Source organism: Oncorhynchus masou, chromosome 31 (assembly GCF_036934945.1).
Source record: "Oncorhynchus masou masou isolate Uvic2021 chromosome 31, UVic_Omas_1.1, whole genome shotgun sequence".
NCBI lineage: Eukaryota > Metazoa > Chordata > Actinopteri > Salmoniformes > Salmonidae > Oncorhynchus > Oncorhynchus masou.
Genome location: NC_088242.1, coordinates 24,257,616 through 24,274,885, shown reverse-complemented (window position 1 = coordinate 24,274,885; position 17,270 = coordinate 24,257,616). Strand labels below are relative to the sequence as shown.

Sequence of the window (17,270 nt, the reverse complement as noted above, 5' to 3'; positions counted from 1 at the left end):
GCCCCCCCCCATGGACAGACATGCATTGCTTTTGAGAGAGTGACATCACCAACACTGCTAGCATGAACCGCTAGTTGGCTAGCTATTTCACATAATCTACATATGCATGCAAGGGGATCAATACTCATTGGGTCCAATCATAAATTACCACAATATTTCCAAGAAAATGAAATGGACTAGTGTTGAGTTGTCCAGCCACCTCTCTCATCACATGCAATATGAATGTGTGCGGTAAGTGATTAGGAATACAATCAGCCTATTTGTCTCTCTGAGCCGTGTCTGTGTACGTGTGTGTGTGTGTGTGTGTGTGTGTGTGTGTGTGTGTGTGTGTGTGTGTGTGTGTGTGTGTGTGTGTGTGTGTGTGTGTGTGTGTGTGTGTGTGTGTGTGTGTGTGTGTGTGTGTGTGTGTGTGGTGTGCATCATTCAGGTCATAACACATCACAGCTCTCCTACTAATCCAATCCACAACTGGCAGCATAATTGGCATTGTGAGTTCCCACAGCTGTACGACCCTTCTCTCTCTCACACACCCGTCCTCTCACTTCCTGTGTTTGCATTGACGTGTGAGAAGAGAAGCCAGGGTCGTTGTCTGTCAGGACAGTTTGTGAGCACAGTCAGAATGATAAAGAAGGAGTTCATTATTAACAGTAGTAGTCTTATTTGTGAGTTGAGAATATGCAGCTTTGACAGCCATTTACTGTATAGCCCATGAGAAAAGTTGAATATATGTGCAATAAAATCCATAATCAAGGGTCTTCCTCAAGAGCATAACAGCGGTGTATGTTCTCTGATTTGTGTGTGTGTGTTTGTGTGTCTGCACACTGGGGGGCTACACAGGCTGTGTGTGCGTATGACCTCTGGGAACTACGGTGGGTGGTTGAAGTCAGTGGTGTGGAAGGATAGGTGCCCGCTCTGCCCTACTGTACTGTAAGTGCTTAATGAGTGGTTATGTGGGTCCACTGGGCCATGGAGGCCTCAATTAAAGTGAGCGAGAGACAGAGTGTGTGTGTGTGTGCTCTGGGTGACCCAGTCGGCAGAAATAATAACCCAGCGTGCCTTTATTGAACAAACAACACTACACCACGTAAGTCCAGGCCACACAACCCCGGGCCGCCAAGTCAGCTTCAAATCAATCTAGCTACCATTGGCTTTTGTGCTCAGGCAGGCAGATCACTGATCTATGAGAAGGAGCAGGGACTGGGGCAGTGGCAGATGAAGCCTGGGTGGTTCATTACATGCATAGACAGATACATAAACAAGACATAAACATAAAGCCTGATGCACACACACACCAACACAGAGAGAGGGTAGCTCTGGGTTGTGTCCTAATGGTACCCTATTCTCTATATAGTGCTATATAGGGATGGGCAGGCATGGTTATTTGAATATTGAAATATCTGAACGGACGTCAGTATTAGAATACTTGCAAGAGTACACTTTTTTTTTTAAAGGAAATCATAGGCCCATTTTAACAATCAAATAGATTTGTCTCAATTAAATCAAATTACACATGTGACATTGCTACACACAAGGATATATCATGACATTGGAAATTCTTAATGTACTAAAACAACAAACTTTTGAATCTAGTTTTTATGACGTGTGCCCCACTTAATCCCCAAAATTCTTAATCCCCCAAGTTATTTTGCTGCTTTGACTCAGTCATTTCTGAAGATGATTATTTATGTCATGTGATTAGTGATTAATTTACGTCTGTCCCTCATTTTAAGGTCAACCCTGTTACGTGAACTGAACTCTCATTTTAACATGGTTAAACTATTTTAAAAACATCTAATAGTCAAATCATAGAGAAAAGCAGGTCAGCTGGTTCTACACAACAAATTCCCCCGTGTTAAATTAACAATGAAAGTGCGGACCTGTCTAGATACTGAATATTGTTGAATTAACACACTGCTAAGTGTAAAGCTTTAGTTGCAATTTGAATATTTCCCAGAATGCCTTTCCTTTCGAGTGAATTGTAGAGTTACCATGAATGAATTTGTTAGTGACTGAGACATGCTCATTGCATACATCCAGTTTCAGTCCAAAGACTTCAAGTGAATATGTTATCATTAAAATGTGAATATTTAAAGGGCTTGAACAGTCATTCTGATTCCCATGTAAAATTGCCAGAAACATCACGATAATATTTCTGGGGATTGATATGCTCAAAAACTATGAAAAGGTACAAACAGGCTGAGTGGGTGGGGAGCCGATATTCATGAGCTCACCTTGACAGAAAGCTCTTTGCAACTCCTATGTTAAGAAACTTGGATGTAATGAGCAGTGTTGCAGTAAAATCATCTCAAGAAAATGTGTGGTGATACGGTTTATACCGGAGCATGCATCAAAACCGCTAAGCATTTTACTTCGAAGCAGTGTGCAGATGCTTGCATCACTTTATCAGACGCAAGTTGTTTTTTTATTTTTGACCTTTTAACCTTTATTTAACCAGGCAAGTCAGTTAAGAACAAATTCTTATTTTCAATGATGGCCTGGGCACAGTGGGTTAACTGCCTGTTCAGGGGCAGAATGACAGATTTGTACCTTGTCAGCTTGGGAGTTTGAACTCGCAATCTTCCGGTTACTAGTCCAACGCTCTAACCACTAGTCTACCCTGCCGCCCCGTGATCAATAACATCCAAAGTTTTACTTTGTTGAACAACCACCTGATTGGTTTGCTATTGGTTTCAGTAGAAGACAAAAAGGCTACCCTGTGCACGCGCTACGGTGTGTGCGACGTTATCTATAATAATTTGGCTAACGCTAAATTATTTTGACCAGCAGGTGCCACTGGTGTACAATGTGTTGATCAAAGGCTCATGTAAATAACCTATTATCGACAAATTTGGCTGGAAATGCTCAATGCCTCAGGAAGCTTTGTTTTCCCATCACTACAAAATTGGTGATACACAAAGCAACTCAAACATTGAAATTGCATTAATGATATATATATATTTATACATCTCCTGTTTGGCATGTCTATTGTGATGCGGTTCAAAGCCCGGGTATCCTGCAAGGATATTGACCTCATCCCGTCAGTAGAGGATGCCTGGTTGTTCTTTAAAAGTGCTTTCCTCACCATCTTAAATAAGCATGCCCCATTCAAAAAATGTAGCCCTTGGTTCACTCCAGACGTGACTGCCCTTGACCAGCACAAAAACATCCTGTGGCGTATTGCACTAGCATCGAATAGTCCCCGCGATATGCAACTTTTCAGGGAAGTTAGGAACCAATATACACAGTCAGATTCAAACTGAAATTTGCATCCTGCAGCACTCATTCCATGGTCATCCCCCTCTTCAAAGGCGAGGCACTCAAGACCAAAACTGTTACAGACCTATATCCTTCCTGTTATGCCTTTCTAAAGTCTTCGAAAGCCAAGTGAACAAACAGATCATCGACAATTTAGAATCCCACCGTACCTTCTCCGCTATGCAATCCGGTTTCCGAGCTGGTCTCAAGGTCCTAAACGATATCATAACTGCCATCGATAAAAGACAGTACTGTGCAGCCGTCTTCATCAACCTGGCCAGGGCTTTCGACTCTGTCAATCACTGCATTCTTATCGGCAGACTCAACAGCCTTGCTTTCTCTAATGACTGCCTCGCCTGGTTCACTAACTACTTCTCAGTGAGAGTTCAGTGTGTCAAATTGGAGGGCCTGTTGTCCGGACCTCTGACAGTCTCTATGGGGGTGCCAAAGGGTTCACTTCTCGGGCCAACTCTTTTTTATGTTTATATCAATGATGTCGCGCTTGCTGCGGGCGATTCCTTGATCCACCTCTACGCAGCCAACCATTCTGTATACATCTGACCCTTCTTTGGACACTGTGTTAACAAACCTCCAAACAAGCTTCAATGCCATACAATACTCCTTCATTGGCCTCCAACTGCTCATAAATGCTAATAAAACAAAATGCATGCTCTTAAACCAATCGCTGCCAGCACCCGCCCGCCCGACTGGCATCACTACTCTGGACGGTTCTGACTTAGAATATGTCGACAACTATAAATACCTAGGTATCTGGCTAGACTGTAAACTCTCCTTTCAGACTCATATTAAGCATCTCCAATCCAAAATGAATGTCATTTACAAAATAGCCTCCAACACTCTACTCAGCAAATTGGATGCAGTCTATCACAGTGCCATCTGTTTTGTCACCAAAGCCCCATATACTCCCCACCACTGCTATCTGTATGCTCTCGTTGGCTGGTCCTCGCTACATATTCGTCGCCAAACCCACTGGCTCCAGGTCATCTACAAGACTTTACTAGGTAAAGCTCCGCCTTATCTCAGCTCACTGGTCACCATAGCAAAACCCACCCGTAGCACGAGCTCCAGCAGGTATATTTCACTGGTCACCCCCAAAGACAACACCCTCTTCGGCCGCCTTTCCTTCCAGTTCTCTGCTGCCAATGACTGGAACGAATTGCAAAAATCACTGAAGTTGGAGACTTATATCTCCCTCACTAACTTTAAGCATCAGCTGTCAGAGCAGCTTACCAACCGCTGCAGCTGTACACAGCCCATCTGTAAATAACCCATCCAACCAACTACCTACCTCACCCCATAATTGTTTTTGTTTTTCTACCCTTTTGCACACCAGTATTTCTACTTGCACATCCTCATCTGCACATATATCACTCCAGTGTTTATTGCTAAATTGTAATTACTTTGCCGCTATGGCCTATTTATTGCCTTACCTCCTTACTTATTAATTTGCACACGCTGTATACAGATTTTTCTATTGTGTTATTGACTGTACGTTTGTTTATCCCATGTGTAACTCTGTGTTGTTCTTTTTGTCACACTGCTTTGCTTTATCTTGGCCAAGTAGCAGTTGTAAATGACAACTTGTTCTCAACTGGCCTACCTGGTTAAATAAAGGTGAAATGTAAAAATGAAAAACCACCAGCCCCTGCCATCCCCACCCTGCTACATTGTGTACCGTCTCTTCTGAGTCTGCGCAGCAAACAGGTGTCCAAGTTTAAACATTGTCACAAAAAAACATGTTTTTAGACTATCCGGACATACGATATTATTATATTATTCGAATAGTAAAATTATTTAAAATGCCCGTCCCATTATTGCACTACGTATATAGGAAATAGGGTGCCATTTGGGATATTCTGCACAGCTAGGCCCCACAAACATAGGTGCTGTGTGCTACCTAAAGTTCTCCTCTCTCTATCCCCGGGCACCAAGAATAGGGTTGATGCCCACAAGAACTTCCGTTCACACATCATAAACCCCACAAGCAGGCCTTCACAACTGTAATTAATCTCAAATGTGTAAAATGCCTAGTGGAATGGAATGGATCGAAACTCCCCTGGGAGGCCTGACTCACTGACTCATTGAAGTGTGTGTGTTAAGGGGCTGTTGGTTGAGGATATAATATAAGCCTGGTTCTCAGCCCAAATGACTGATGGAAAGAGACAGGGAGCTATGCGCATGGGTGAGCATGGAGCACAGAGGGACTGGATGAGTACATGCTTACTGTATGCTGTGTGTGTGTGTGTGTGTGTGTGTGTGTGTGTGTGTGTGTGTGTGTGTGTGTGTGTGTGTGTGTGTGTGTGTGTGTGTGTGTGTGTGTGTGTGTGTGTGTGTGTGTGTGTGTGTGTGTGTGTGTGTGTGTGTGTGTGTGTGTGTGCACAGAGTGATGCATTACATGCCCTGTGGAATCCCTCTCACAGTACAGCAGGAGCTGGAGTACTTATAGTGGAAATCGTTATTGATGACTATAGATACTGAGATGAGATGGGAGGTTGTATGTGTGTGAAGATGTACATTTAGTAATTATTTTATATTTCATAGAAATTCTCTCGCTTCAACATATCCCTTCAAAAAGTTGGTTGCTCTCCTGCTTCCCTACCACTGCTTGAAACAGTTTCACACAACAAACGAAGAACTAAATAATTCAAGCTATTCCAGACCGGGCTGTGAGAAAGAAAAAAGGCTTCCCTTTTCCATTTCAGTCAAGTGCATTTGTAATTCATGTAAGTTATGTAAGACGCATAACACAGGTCAAGTAACACTCCTGAAATTCTGTGGGGGGGTTCTTGAAATGGCAGTTATGGCACGACTCCAAGTCAATTCAATCAACCACAAATGTATATTTCTTGGAAATGAGCATGGCAAATCTCCAAGCAGCCAATTCAATCAAGTGCATCGACAGACCAAACAATATAGTAAAGAATTGAACAGAACAGAAATAGGAGCAGTAGGCTACTCACGTGGTCAGCAGCCAGCGAGACTGCTTGGCCAGGCCCAGGCAAGCCGCCAGACAGATGACCAGATCTAGGATCAGTAGCAGCAGGTAGGTGAGCCACCTAGAGGACAGAGGGAGAATGACAGAGAGTCAGTCTGTCAGTGAGTCAGAGAAACAGCGTAACAGATCTAGGATCAGTAGCAGCAGGTAGGTGAGGCACCTAGGTCCTAAACGTCAGAGAGAATGACAGTGTTACAGTCACAGAAATATAACAGAAATATAACTCCCTTATCGTATATTCATTGCCTATTCCTATGGGTACATTCAATATGGCCGCCGTTCCACCCACCAGAGAACATTGACTTGAATGGAAATACTGTTATAGTAATTCTATTTCTATGGTTACAGTAATGTGCAGAGCTAGTACTTCTATTTCTATGGTTACAGTAATGTGCAGATTCAGCTGAGGGAGCAGCCAACCAAGTTGCAACCCAAATGAGAGTCAGCTGGCTGGCTCATGTCCCTAGCTTACACACGACTGGCTGACACTTAGGACCCTTTGGTTAACCCAATAGGACGCATACCGTCAGACATCACACTGGATGTCTCTGTGTATGTCAGTGGAGGATTGGTTGGACATGTGGACATATTTGTGTGAGTGTATGTCAGTGTCAGACCTGGGATATAAATATGCTTCATAGAAAGTCACTATTTTTGGTGGAACAAACAGTTCCGTTGGAGATTTGACTACAGATCTGAGAAAGCAACTACTTTTTAAATATTTGAACAGGCGCCCAGTATTCCAGTGTTAAAACACAAACAAATGAACACTGACAGTGTGAAATCAACACCGAAAGTGTTGAGTCTGTGGACCCATATAAACACCAGAATAGTGTTAAATTAACACTGCTTAGTGTAAAGCATTATTCATTATTTGAGTAAATTGTAGAGGTACCACCCATGACTGTATTTGTTAAGGACAGAGACATGGTTGTTGCATTCATCCATTTTTGTGTCCTATAGACTTCACCAAGTGAGATCCTAAGTGAATAATATGTTATATATAAAAAATATATATTTAACACAATACGTATTTCATAAGGCTTAATTTTGAGGGCCTGAAACTCAAACACATCACTTTGAACCAAAACCACACCCATCATTATCATATTTCCCAGCATGCTCTATTGCAGGTAGATTTTTTAGAATAGTTTGTTTCAATATCTATGTTTGTGCATGTATATGGATAGATTTATGAATTAATTAATCGTATGCAACACAAAGATAAATAACATACAATAAAGTACATTTTCTAAACTAATCCAATCAGTTAGTTAGATTTTTTGTTTTCAAATAACTTACATTCGGTGGTAAATTCAATTGATTGGACATGGTTTGGAAAGGCACACATCTGTCTATATAAGGTCCCACAGTTGACAGTGCATGTTAGAGCAAAGACCAAGCCATGAGATCAAAGGACTTGTCTGTAGAATGCAGAGACAGAATTGTGTCAAGGTACAGATCTGGGAAAGGGTACCAAAACATCTCTGCAGCATTGCAGGTCCCCAAGAACACAGTGGCCTCCATCATTCTTAAATGGAAGAAGTTTGGAACCACCAAGACTCTTCCTAGAGCTGACTGCCTGAGCAATCGGGGCCTTGGTCGATGGTCATTCTGACAGAGCTCCAGAGTTCCTCTGCGGAGATGGGAGAACCTTCCAGAAGGACAACCATCTCTGCAGCACTCCACCAATCACCCCTTTATGGTAGTGGCCAGATGGAAGCCGCTCCTCCGGAAAAGGCACATGACAGCCTGCTTTGAGTTTGCCAAAAGACACCTAAAGACTCAGACCATGAGAAACAAGATTATCTGGTCAGATGAAACCAAATTTGAGCTATTTGGCCTGAATGCCAAGCGTCAAGTCTGGAGGAAACCTGGCACCATCCCTACGATGAAGAACGGTGGTGGCAGCATCATGCTGTGGGGATGTTTTTCAGCAGTAGGAACTGGGAGACTAGTCAGGATCGAGGGAAAGATTAATGGAGCAAAGTACAGAGAGATCCTTGATTGAAACCTGCTCCAGAATGCTCAAGACCTCCGACTGGGGCAAAGGTTCACCTTCCAACAGAACAACAACCCTAAGCACACAGCCAAGATAACGAAGGAGTGGCTTTGGGACAAGACTCTGAATGCCCTTGAGTGGCCCAGCCAGAGATGGGACATGAGAGATGTGAAAATAGATGTGCAGCGACACTCCCCATCCAACCTGACAGAGCTTGAGAGGATCTGCAGAGAAGAATGGGAGAAATTCCCCAAATACAGGTGTGCCAAGCTTGTAGCGTCTGTCTGTCCCCATTTTGAGCTTTTCATTATAGGGTCTTGTGTGTAGATTGACGAGAGAAAAAAACAATTGAATCCATTTCAGAATAAGGCTGTAACGTAACAAAATGTAGAAAAAGTCAAGGGGTCTGAATACTGTCCAATGCACCGTATATTCAAATACCTTAAAATATAGTTTTTCTGAGACCTGTATTTGAATATCAAAGGAAATACCTGTCTTTAGTTGATTCTCTTTATTCGACTACCACGAGGAGTTGAAAAGTTGGCATTTTCAAAATAAACTACAAAATACAATTATTTTCTGCTGAGGTCTGGTCAGTTTAGGAATGGACATGGTGTAGGCTGTATGTGAGTGAGTGTGTGCGTGCGTGACTGTGTGTGTGTGTGTCAGTGTATGAATAGACATGGAGTAGGCTATTTGTGTGCTTGATGTCTTTAATTTTTACTGACGATGTGTGTTCTGTGCCCTCATCTGAAGGCATCTGCTCCAGTCAGAACAGAATAGAAGCAGTGCTGTAACTGTGGTCAGTGGTCTCTGGCTTTAGCCCATGTAGGAACAGATCCAGTCTAGATGATTTAATAATGGATGAGCTCAAATCCATTCGCATAAATATTTCATCCTCTGAAAGCTATGGCTATGTCCCCCCAACCCTACCCCATCTTATGTCCATTACTCTCTCCCTTCCTTCTCACTCTCTCAATCTCTTTCTGTTTCTCTCTGTCTTTCTTCTCTCGCTCTCCTCCTCTCTCTCTCTCTCTCTCTCTCTCTCTCTCTCTCCCATCACTCCTCTTCCGCTCTCTGTCTGTCTCTCATATCACAGTCTCCCTCTCTCCTCAATCTCTTCCCCCCTCTCATCTCTTGTGGCATTCAAGAGGGTACAGTATAAACAGGATGTAGGACCATGTGCCTGGTGCCTGTTGTCTCTTCAGTGATCACTCTTACTGTGTGCATCTCAGCCAAATTTAGAGTCAAGCTGAACACCATCACAGGGAATTTGATACATGAGTAATAACTCACTGAATGTGAAGGCTCTCAGCTGGTCTATGTTTTCATCTGAACTCAATAAGGTCGTATTATTGTTGTGCAAACGTTGTAAAAACTATCTGAACATGCAGAGCACAGGGTGAGATGGGTTACCGATAAGAGGTAGCATTCATTAACTCACACACACGCACACAAACACTTACACACGCCCACAAGCACGAACGCACCTACACAAACATGCACGCACACACACACGGTCTATATGTGGTTTTGTCTGGTCTATACCTGTAGTACTCTACGTATGCGGTCTGGTCTGCGACAGCGGCCAGGTCTACTTTAGCCATGTCCCAGTCAGGCAGGCCCAACAACTGTTTGATGACGTTGTCAGCCATCTGCTGCATGAAGCGTAGGGTCTGTACGTAGTCTCCCCGCGTAGCGAAGATCTCATCCAGCCTCGCCAGGTGCTGCTTCAGACCACTCTCCATGCTACCCATGGTGCCCGTCACCTGGAGGAGATGAGGAGAGAGAGAGAGGAGGAGAGGCAAGGAGGAGAGGAGAAGGAGAAGAGGAGGAGCAGAAGATGAAGGAGGAGGATTAGTGTGAGTACACAGAATACTCCATTAACTTCCATATGAATAACAATAGTTAGATTGCATTCTAAATGACACTGTGTTCTCTATTTGGTGCACTACTTTTGCCCACGGCCCATAGCGGATTTAGCTGAGTATTACAGGGCAGGCTTGACAATGGGCCTTGGTGGTCTTCAGTGCAAGAACTTCGTAAACGACATCTAGCAGATCCACAAACACTAATATCATTTCAGATATATCTTAAATTACAACGTTTTCACAAATTTGATGATATATTTGCCAAGCCCATTCAAAAGATTAGGGGAAAGGCCCCGAAAGTATGACGTGGGAGAATGTCACTTGCACAGGGTATTCAGTAGACGTTGGTTCTCCAGGGATGACTTTGTTCTGTTATTCTGGGGTCACCACGGTGGTATATTTTCTCATTTAATTATAGGCTAATGTAGAAATAAACTCTACACGGTTTTCTACATAATTAAACAGCCTAATCATACTGCTGCAAATTAGGCTTAGCAACCAGGGCAACAGCCTCCTTGAAACAAACAACTAAACAAACAAGCAAGAGAATTATAAACTTCCTCCTACTCACATTTTTCTGTGACACTCTTTGCCAAATACACATAACATGAAAGGAGTACCAATACTGCATCCAAAATGGCACCCTATTCCCTATATAGACCACTATTACTGACCAGGGCCCATAGGTCTCTGTTCAAAAGTAATGCACATACAGTGCCATTTAATTGGGACACAACCCCAATGTGGAGCAGGATTACACTATCACTTCGCTTCCCACTTAATTACAACATAGTTCCAGGGAGAGGGTTGTTGACTGGGAAATGTTTTTCAGAGTCAGTGACATCTTGGTATTTGATAATTAAAAGGGGCAATAAATGCTTCCATTTAGCCCTAGGTACTTGGCATTCAGCAGGCGTACAGACCGCTCATATTGTTTATGTGTTTGTAGAGGTGGGGACAGCGATGTGCTTTGGTTCTGGGGGGCTGCTGGGTGGAAGTTATGAGATAGTTTGGTATTCAATATACGTGGACTCCTCACTCACTAGATTGCCTTTGGCTATATGGAGAGCGGGAGGGGGGGTGGTAGAGAGAAAGAGTGAGAGTAATTGAGAAATAAAGGGAATTAAGATTGAGAGAGACAGAAAGGGATAGCCAGAAAGAAAGAGAGTATCTGAGAGGGCGAAAGAAAGTAAGTGAGGGGGAGAGTAAGAAAGAAAGAAAGAAAGTGAAAGAGAGAGAAAGAAAGAAAGTGAAAGAGAGAGAAAGAAAGAAAGTGAAAGACAGAGAAAGAAAGAAAGTGAAAGAGAGAGAAAGAAAGAAAGTGAAAGAGAGAGAAAGAAAGAGAAAGTGAAAGAGATGAGGAACCAGGGGAAGAAGATAAAGCTAGTCAGAGGGTTGGTTTAGGGAGTTGAGGTGACATGCAAAGGTTTTTGGATGGAATTGGCAAATACGGAACAAACACATTACGCTACAATGTACCACAGTCACTTGTACTATCCAGCCTGGCTGGCTGTCTTACAGAAACAGAATATGCAAACCAAATGGAACCCTATTCCCTATTTAGTGCACTACTTTTGACCAGGACCCATATGGCTAGGGTATAGGGTGTCATTTGGGAGGTAGCCTGAAAGACAGAGTTTATCAACAACATACGTCTGGTGTGCTACTGTTATCTGATCCACTACCTAATTTCCACGGCTTTATTTCAACTCCTCAAACCCGGGAGATGAAATCATTGCTGGGAAAGCATGTATCTGAGCTCTTTGGGACTGCATGGGAATGTTATCTGTAGAGCCTAGGGAGTCACTAGATCCAGTTGGTTGCCTGTATCAATTCGTCTGATCCTCATCATCACATTGCTTCAAATGATCCTGTAGATACGTATGGCTGTGGCTCTGCTGTTATCATCCATCCACTACGGGTATGTCACAAAAGTAGTGCACTATGTATGGAATAGGGTGGTATTTGGAATGTACACTATGTTTTCATTGCCTGTTGGACAGTGTATAGTGAATCCATCCAATCACACACACATTTGAGTTTCTCTCAATAGACAATTTCTCACAAAATATTGGGTGTTATGGCAAAACTTGTAGACCTGCAATGCAACTCCATATGATTCAAGGCTGCTGCATTCCCGTCAGGGGAACATAGCAGGGGTGAAACTTAGGTGCAGCTCCATACAATATATGCGGCTCTGTTCACGCCAAGAGAACTGAGCAGGAGTTAACGACTTCGGGAAAACTCCACATGATTATTACATTTCCGTTTTCATGTGTTGCACTTGCATTCCGCAGCATATATTAATCACATGATCATGCATAGTACTGATGTCAAATGGAAAAAACCAAGGACACAGATGGTTCCTGATGTTGTGAGATTCTCTCTGGTGTTTACAGAACAACTGGTGCTGTGAGATTGGGATATCAGGACTCAAGGATGCTGTGTGAATAGAATACCGTGCTCCTGCTCAAACTAACTCTCTGCTCGATGGAGAGGAGGAGGAGAGGAAGGGAGGAGAAGAGGAGGAAAGGAAGGGAGGAGGAGAGGAGAGGAGGAGGGTTCCTTCAATTAAATTTGAATGGATGAGCTCAGGCGTTAAATGGATCATGGCTCTAAAGTGCTGCAGCCATCCTGCCACCCAAAGATGGATTTCTCCTCCATTGGTTAAATTGGGTTCATAAAATCTTGAAAAAACCCAGCGATGTGATGGTGACCACAGCTGACGTTTTATATCTCAAAATAGATAGTCTGTCCTTACGGAGGGGTTAAGAGCCATTTTGGTTTGTGGGTTCTAAAGAATATGAAAGTGACAAAATCTTTCATTAGAAGAAAAGATGATTGACATTGAATGATTGACACACATAGAGGGGAGGTTATGAGAATATCCACAGAATGGTTGTCTATGGTGGATGTTGTGGGGAACGATTTGAAAGCTATTGTAGGTCTAAATTCCACAAAGAGACCAGAATTGACTTTTTATGGCATAAGACATTGAGAGTATAAGTGGAGTTGAGGAAGGAAAGAGAAAGTGGCTTTGCAAAAAGAAACAACCTTTTGCATGATGCTAGAAGTTTCACTTCACTTAAACCATACTTCAAGGCACATGTCTGAATAGGGAAGTCAGTGTTGCTGACTTTATTTAACCAGGTAGGCTAGTTGAGAACAAGTTCTCATTTTCAATTGCGACCTGGCCAAGATAAAGCACACCAGTTCGACACATACAACAACACAGAGTTGCACATGGAATAAACAAACACACAGTTAACATACAGTCAATAATACAGTAGAAACAATAAAAATCTATATACAGTGAGTGCAAATGAGGTAAGATAAGGGAGGTAAGGCAATAAATAGGCCATGGTGGTGAAGTAATTACAATATAGCAATTAGACACTGGAATGGTAGCTGTGCAGAAGATTAATGTGCAAGTAGAGATACTGGAGTGCAAAGGAGCAATATAAATAAATAAATACAGTATGGGGATGGGCTGTTTACAGATGGGCTATGTACAGGTGCAGTAATCTGTGAGCTGCTCTGACAGCTGGTGCTTAAAGCTAGTGAGGGAGATATGGGTCTCCAGCTTCAATGTTTTTTGCAGTTCTTTCCTGTCATTGGCAGCAGAGAACTGGAAGGAAAGGCGGCCAAAGGAGGAATTGGCTTTGGGGGTGACCAGTGAGATATACCTGCTGGAGTGCGTGCTATGAGGGGGTGCTGCTATGGTGACCAGTGAGCTGAGATAAGGTGGGGCTTTACCTAGCAGAGACTTGTAGATGACCTGGAGCCAGTGGATTTGGCGACAAGTATGAAGCGATGGCAGGCCAACGAGAGCGTACAGGTCGCAGTGGTGGGTAATATATGGGGCTTTGGTGACAAAACGGATGGGACTGTGATAGACTGCATCCAATTTGTTGAGTAGAGTGTTGGAGGCTATTTTATAGATGACATCGCAGAAGTCGAGGATCGGTAGGATGGTCAGTTTACGAGGGTATGTTTGGCAGCATGAGTGAAGGATGTTTTGTTGCAAAATAGGAAGCCGATTCTAGTTGTAATTTTGGATTGGAGATGCTTAATGTGAGTCTGGAAGGAGAGTTTACAGTCTAGCCAGACACCTAGGTGATTATGTTGTAGTTGTCCACATAATCTAAGTCAGAACCGTCCAGAGTAGTGATGCTAATTAGACATATTACAGCTGTATTTCTACAAGACTAACAGTACACAACAACTATGCTCTTACATAACCAGACCTTTACCCTAGACTTAATCAATTCCTATCTCTTTACCCGAAGATAACCCTTAAAATACTTAAGGCTAGGGACAATACTGCCCCCTTTGGATGAATTGCGTGCCCATAGTAAACTGAAAAAAACTCTGTCCAAAATTGCCAATATATGCATATAATAATAATTATTGGATAGAAAACACTCTAAAGCATCTAAAACCGTTTGAATTATGTCTGTAAGTATAGCAGAACTCACAGGGCAGCCAATCTCCCAAACTAGTTTTGGAAACCTGAAAGTTGGGGCAACTTTGACGTCATCGCCCCCACCCTTCCCAACCAGCTATGGATCTGGAAACACTTTCTATGTCTTCCACTAGATGTCCTCATTCAGTAGAGCGTTTAATTGTGCAAATCCTGCGAGCTTTGACCCTTTGGGAGGCAAAGGAGTGGGTGTCGCGAGAAAATACATGTGCGTTAGAGCGCAAATTGGACACAGACCTTCCTCTGTTCCAGCTTGCCTGAGAAGAATTGCTTTTGTCCGGTTGAATCGCCAATTGTTTTGTCGTTTATAACATCCTAAAGCTTGATTCTGCACTTAGTTTGACCAGTTTAGTCGACATATAATATGCAATTTTGAAGTTTTGATGCGCAACTGTTCAGGACCAGAAGTCATTTTGGATGCATTTCAGCTGAAAGTGGTAGCAGATGCTAATACAAAGACACACGAACTGAAACAAAATGGTGTATTGGGTAACTATGACTCCTTCCACTACATTCTGATCGAAGACCATCAAAGGTAAGGGAATATTTATGTTGTAATTTTGTATTTCTGTTGACTCCAACATAGCGGAGAAATATTGCTTACGTCTGAGCGCCGCCTCAGATTATTGCATAGTGAACGATTTCTGTAACGTTAAAAATAAACGTGACAGCGGTTGCATTAAGAAGCAGTGTATCTTTCTAACTATATGTAGAACATGTATATTTAGTCAAAGTTTATGATGTGTATTTCTGTTATCTGGCGGAGCTATCTATAATTTCTCCGGACATTTTTGAGGATTTTCTGAACATGGCGTCAATGTAAACGGAGATTTATGGATATAAATTGCATATTATTGAAAAAAACATAAATGTACTGTGTAACATGTCCTATTACTGTCATCTGATGAAGTTTTCAAAAGGTTAGTGAATTATTTTTCTTTTAATCCTATGTTTGTGATTGCATCTTTTGTTCGACAAAATGGCTGCATATCGTCTGTGTCTTTGTGGTGGTTTGACATAAATATGTGCTATGTTTTCGCCGTAAAACATTTTAGAAATCTGACCCGCTGGGTAGATGAACAATGTGTTTATCTTTCATTTGAGCTATTGGACTTGTTAATGTGTGGAGGTTAAATATTTCGAAGAATATTTTTGCATTCTGTGTGCCACCGTTTGAGTTGAGCGGGGGGGGGGGGGGGGTGGTACCCCTTGGGGAACCTGTACCGTTAACAAGTTTTTTAACCTTACTGTAAAATGTGCAGAGAGAAATAGAATATCTACTTCTTAAATGATCTGATGCTCTCTAGGATCATCCAAATCAATTTGAATCAAATAACATTTTATTGGTCTCGTACACATATTTTGCCAATGTCATTGCAGGTGCAGCGAAATGCTTATGTTTCTAGCTACAACAGTGCAGTAATACCTAACAATACAAAACAAATATGAGCGCAAGCAATGTCAGAGAACGGAAGATATATATATATATATATATACACACACGTGATGGTGTATAGACAGTATGGACAGTACATTAAAAGAAAAGATGTGTACAGCAGCAGTTATATAGGATGAGCCTTGACTAGAGTACAGTATATACATACGAAGTCGGTAAAACGGTCTGTAAACATTATTAAAGTGACCAGTGTTCAATGACTATATGTACAGTGAAATCGGAAAGTATTCAGACCCACCGTAGGGATGGTGCCAAGTTTCCTAAAGGCGTGATGTTTGGCATTCAGGCCAAAGATCTAAATCATTGTTTCATCAGACCAGAGATTCTTGTTTTTCATGGTCTGAGTCCTTTAGGTGCCTTTTGGCAAACTCAAAGCGGGCTGTCATGTGCCTTTTACTGAGAAGTGGCTTCCGTCTGGCCACAACCAAAAAGTCCTGATTGGTGGGGTGCTGCAGAGATGGTTGTCCTTCTGGAAGGTTCTCCCATCTCCACAGGAGCTCTGTCAGAGCGACCATCGGGTTCTTGGTCACCTCGCTGACCAAGGCCCTTCTCCCCCGATTGCTCAGTTTGGCAGGGCGGCCAGCTCTAGGAAGAGTCTTGGTCGATCCAAACTTCTTCCATTTAAACTTCTTAAGAATCGGCGTTCCGTCAACCGAACAGTTGTAAATCATGCAGCACATTATATCAAGATCGCAGATTTTAGAGAAACAACAAATGTCGGTACATATAAGTGTCTTATATCTGCTGAAAGCTTAAATTCTTGTTAATATAAATGCACTATCCAATTTACACTAGCTATTACTGCGAAGAAATGCCATGCTATTGTTTGAGGAGAGCTCCTAACAACAAAACACTTTTTTCATTTCGATAGGTTTGAGAAATTCATCTCTGAAGGTGAAATGTGTACTTACATTCTGAAATCTTGCTATGATTTATCATCCAAAGGGTCCCAGAGATAACATGAAGTGTTGTTTTGTTAGAGACAATCCTTGTTCATATCCTAAAAAGGTCCATATAGCATCCACGATCAATTTTGTATTTCCACTCGTTCTATTTGCAAAGAAAGGAATCTGTGAAAATCTCACCCTAAACGTTGTTTCAACGAGTCAAATCACATTTGTATGTATTACGCAGAGATCCTAGAAGGTAACAAGCTTTTACTTTATCATTAAGGGTGTAGTATATCC

At 42.4% G+C, this 17,270-nt stretch overlaps 1 protein-coding gene across 2 annotated transcripts in view; it reads right to left on the bottom strand.

Moving 5' to 3' along the window:
* Positions 1-17,270, bottom strand: part of LOC135523607 (protein tweety homolog 2-like) — a 113,181-nt gene that overhangs the window by 22,542 nt on the left and 73,369 nt on the right. For both annotated transcript variants that reach the window (XM_064950388.1, XM_064950389.1), the window contains exons 4-5: positions 9,822-10,042; positions 6,237-6,332 (exon numbers count right to left, since the gene is read on the bottom strand). In XM_064950388.1, the coding sequence (XP_064806460.1) occupies positions 6,237-6,332; positions 9,822-10,042 (317 nt within the window). The remainder of the gene's footprint in view (positions 1-6,236; positions 6,333-9,821; positions 10,043-17,270) is intronic.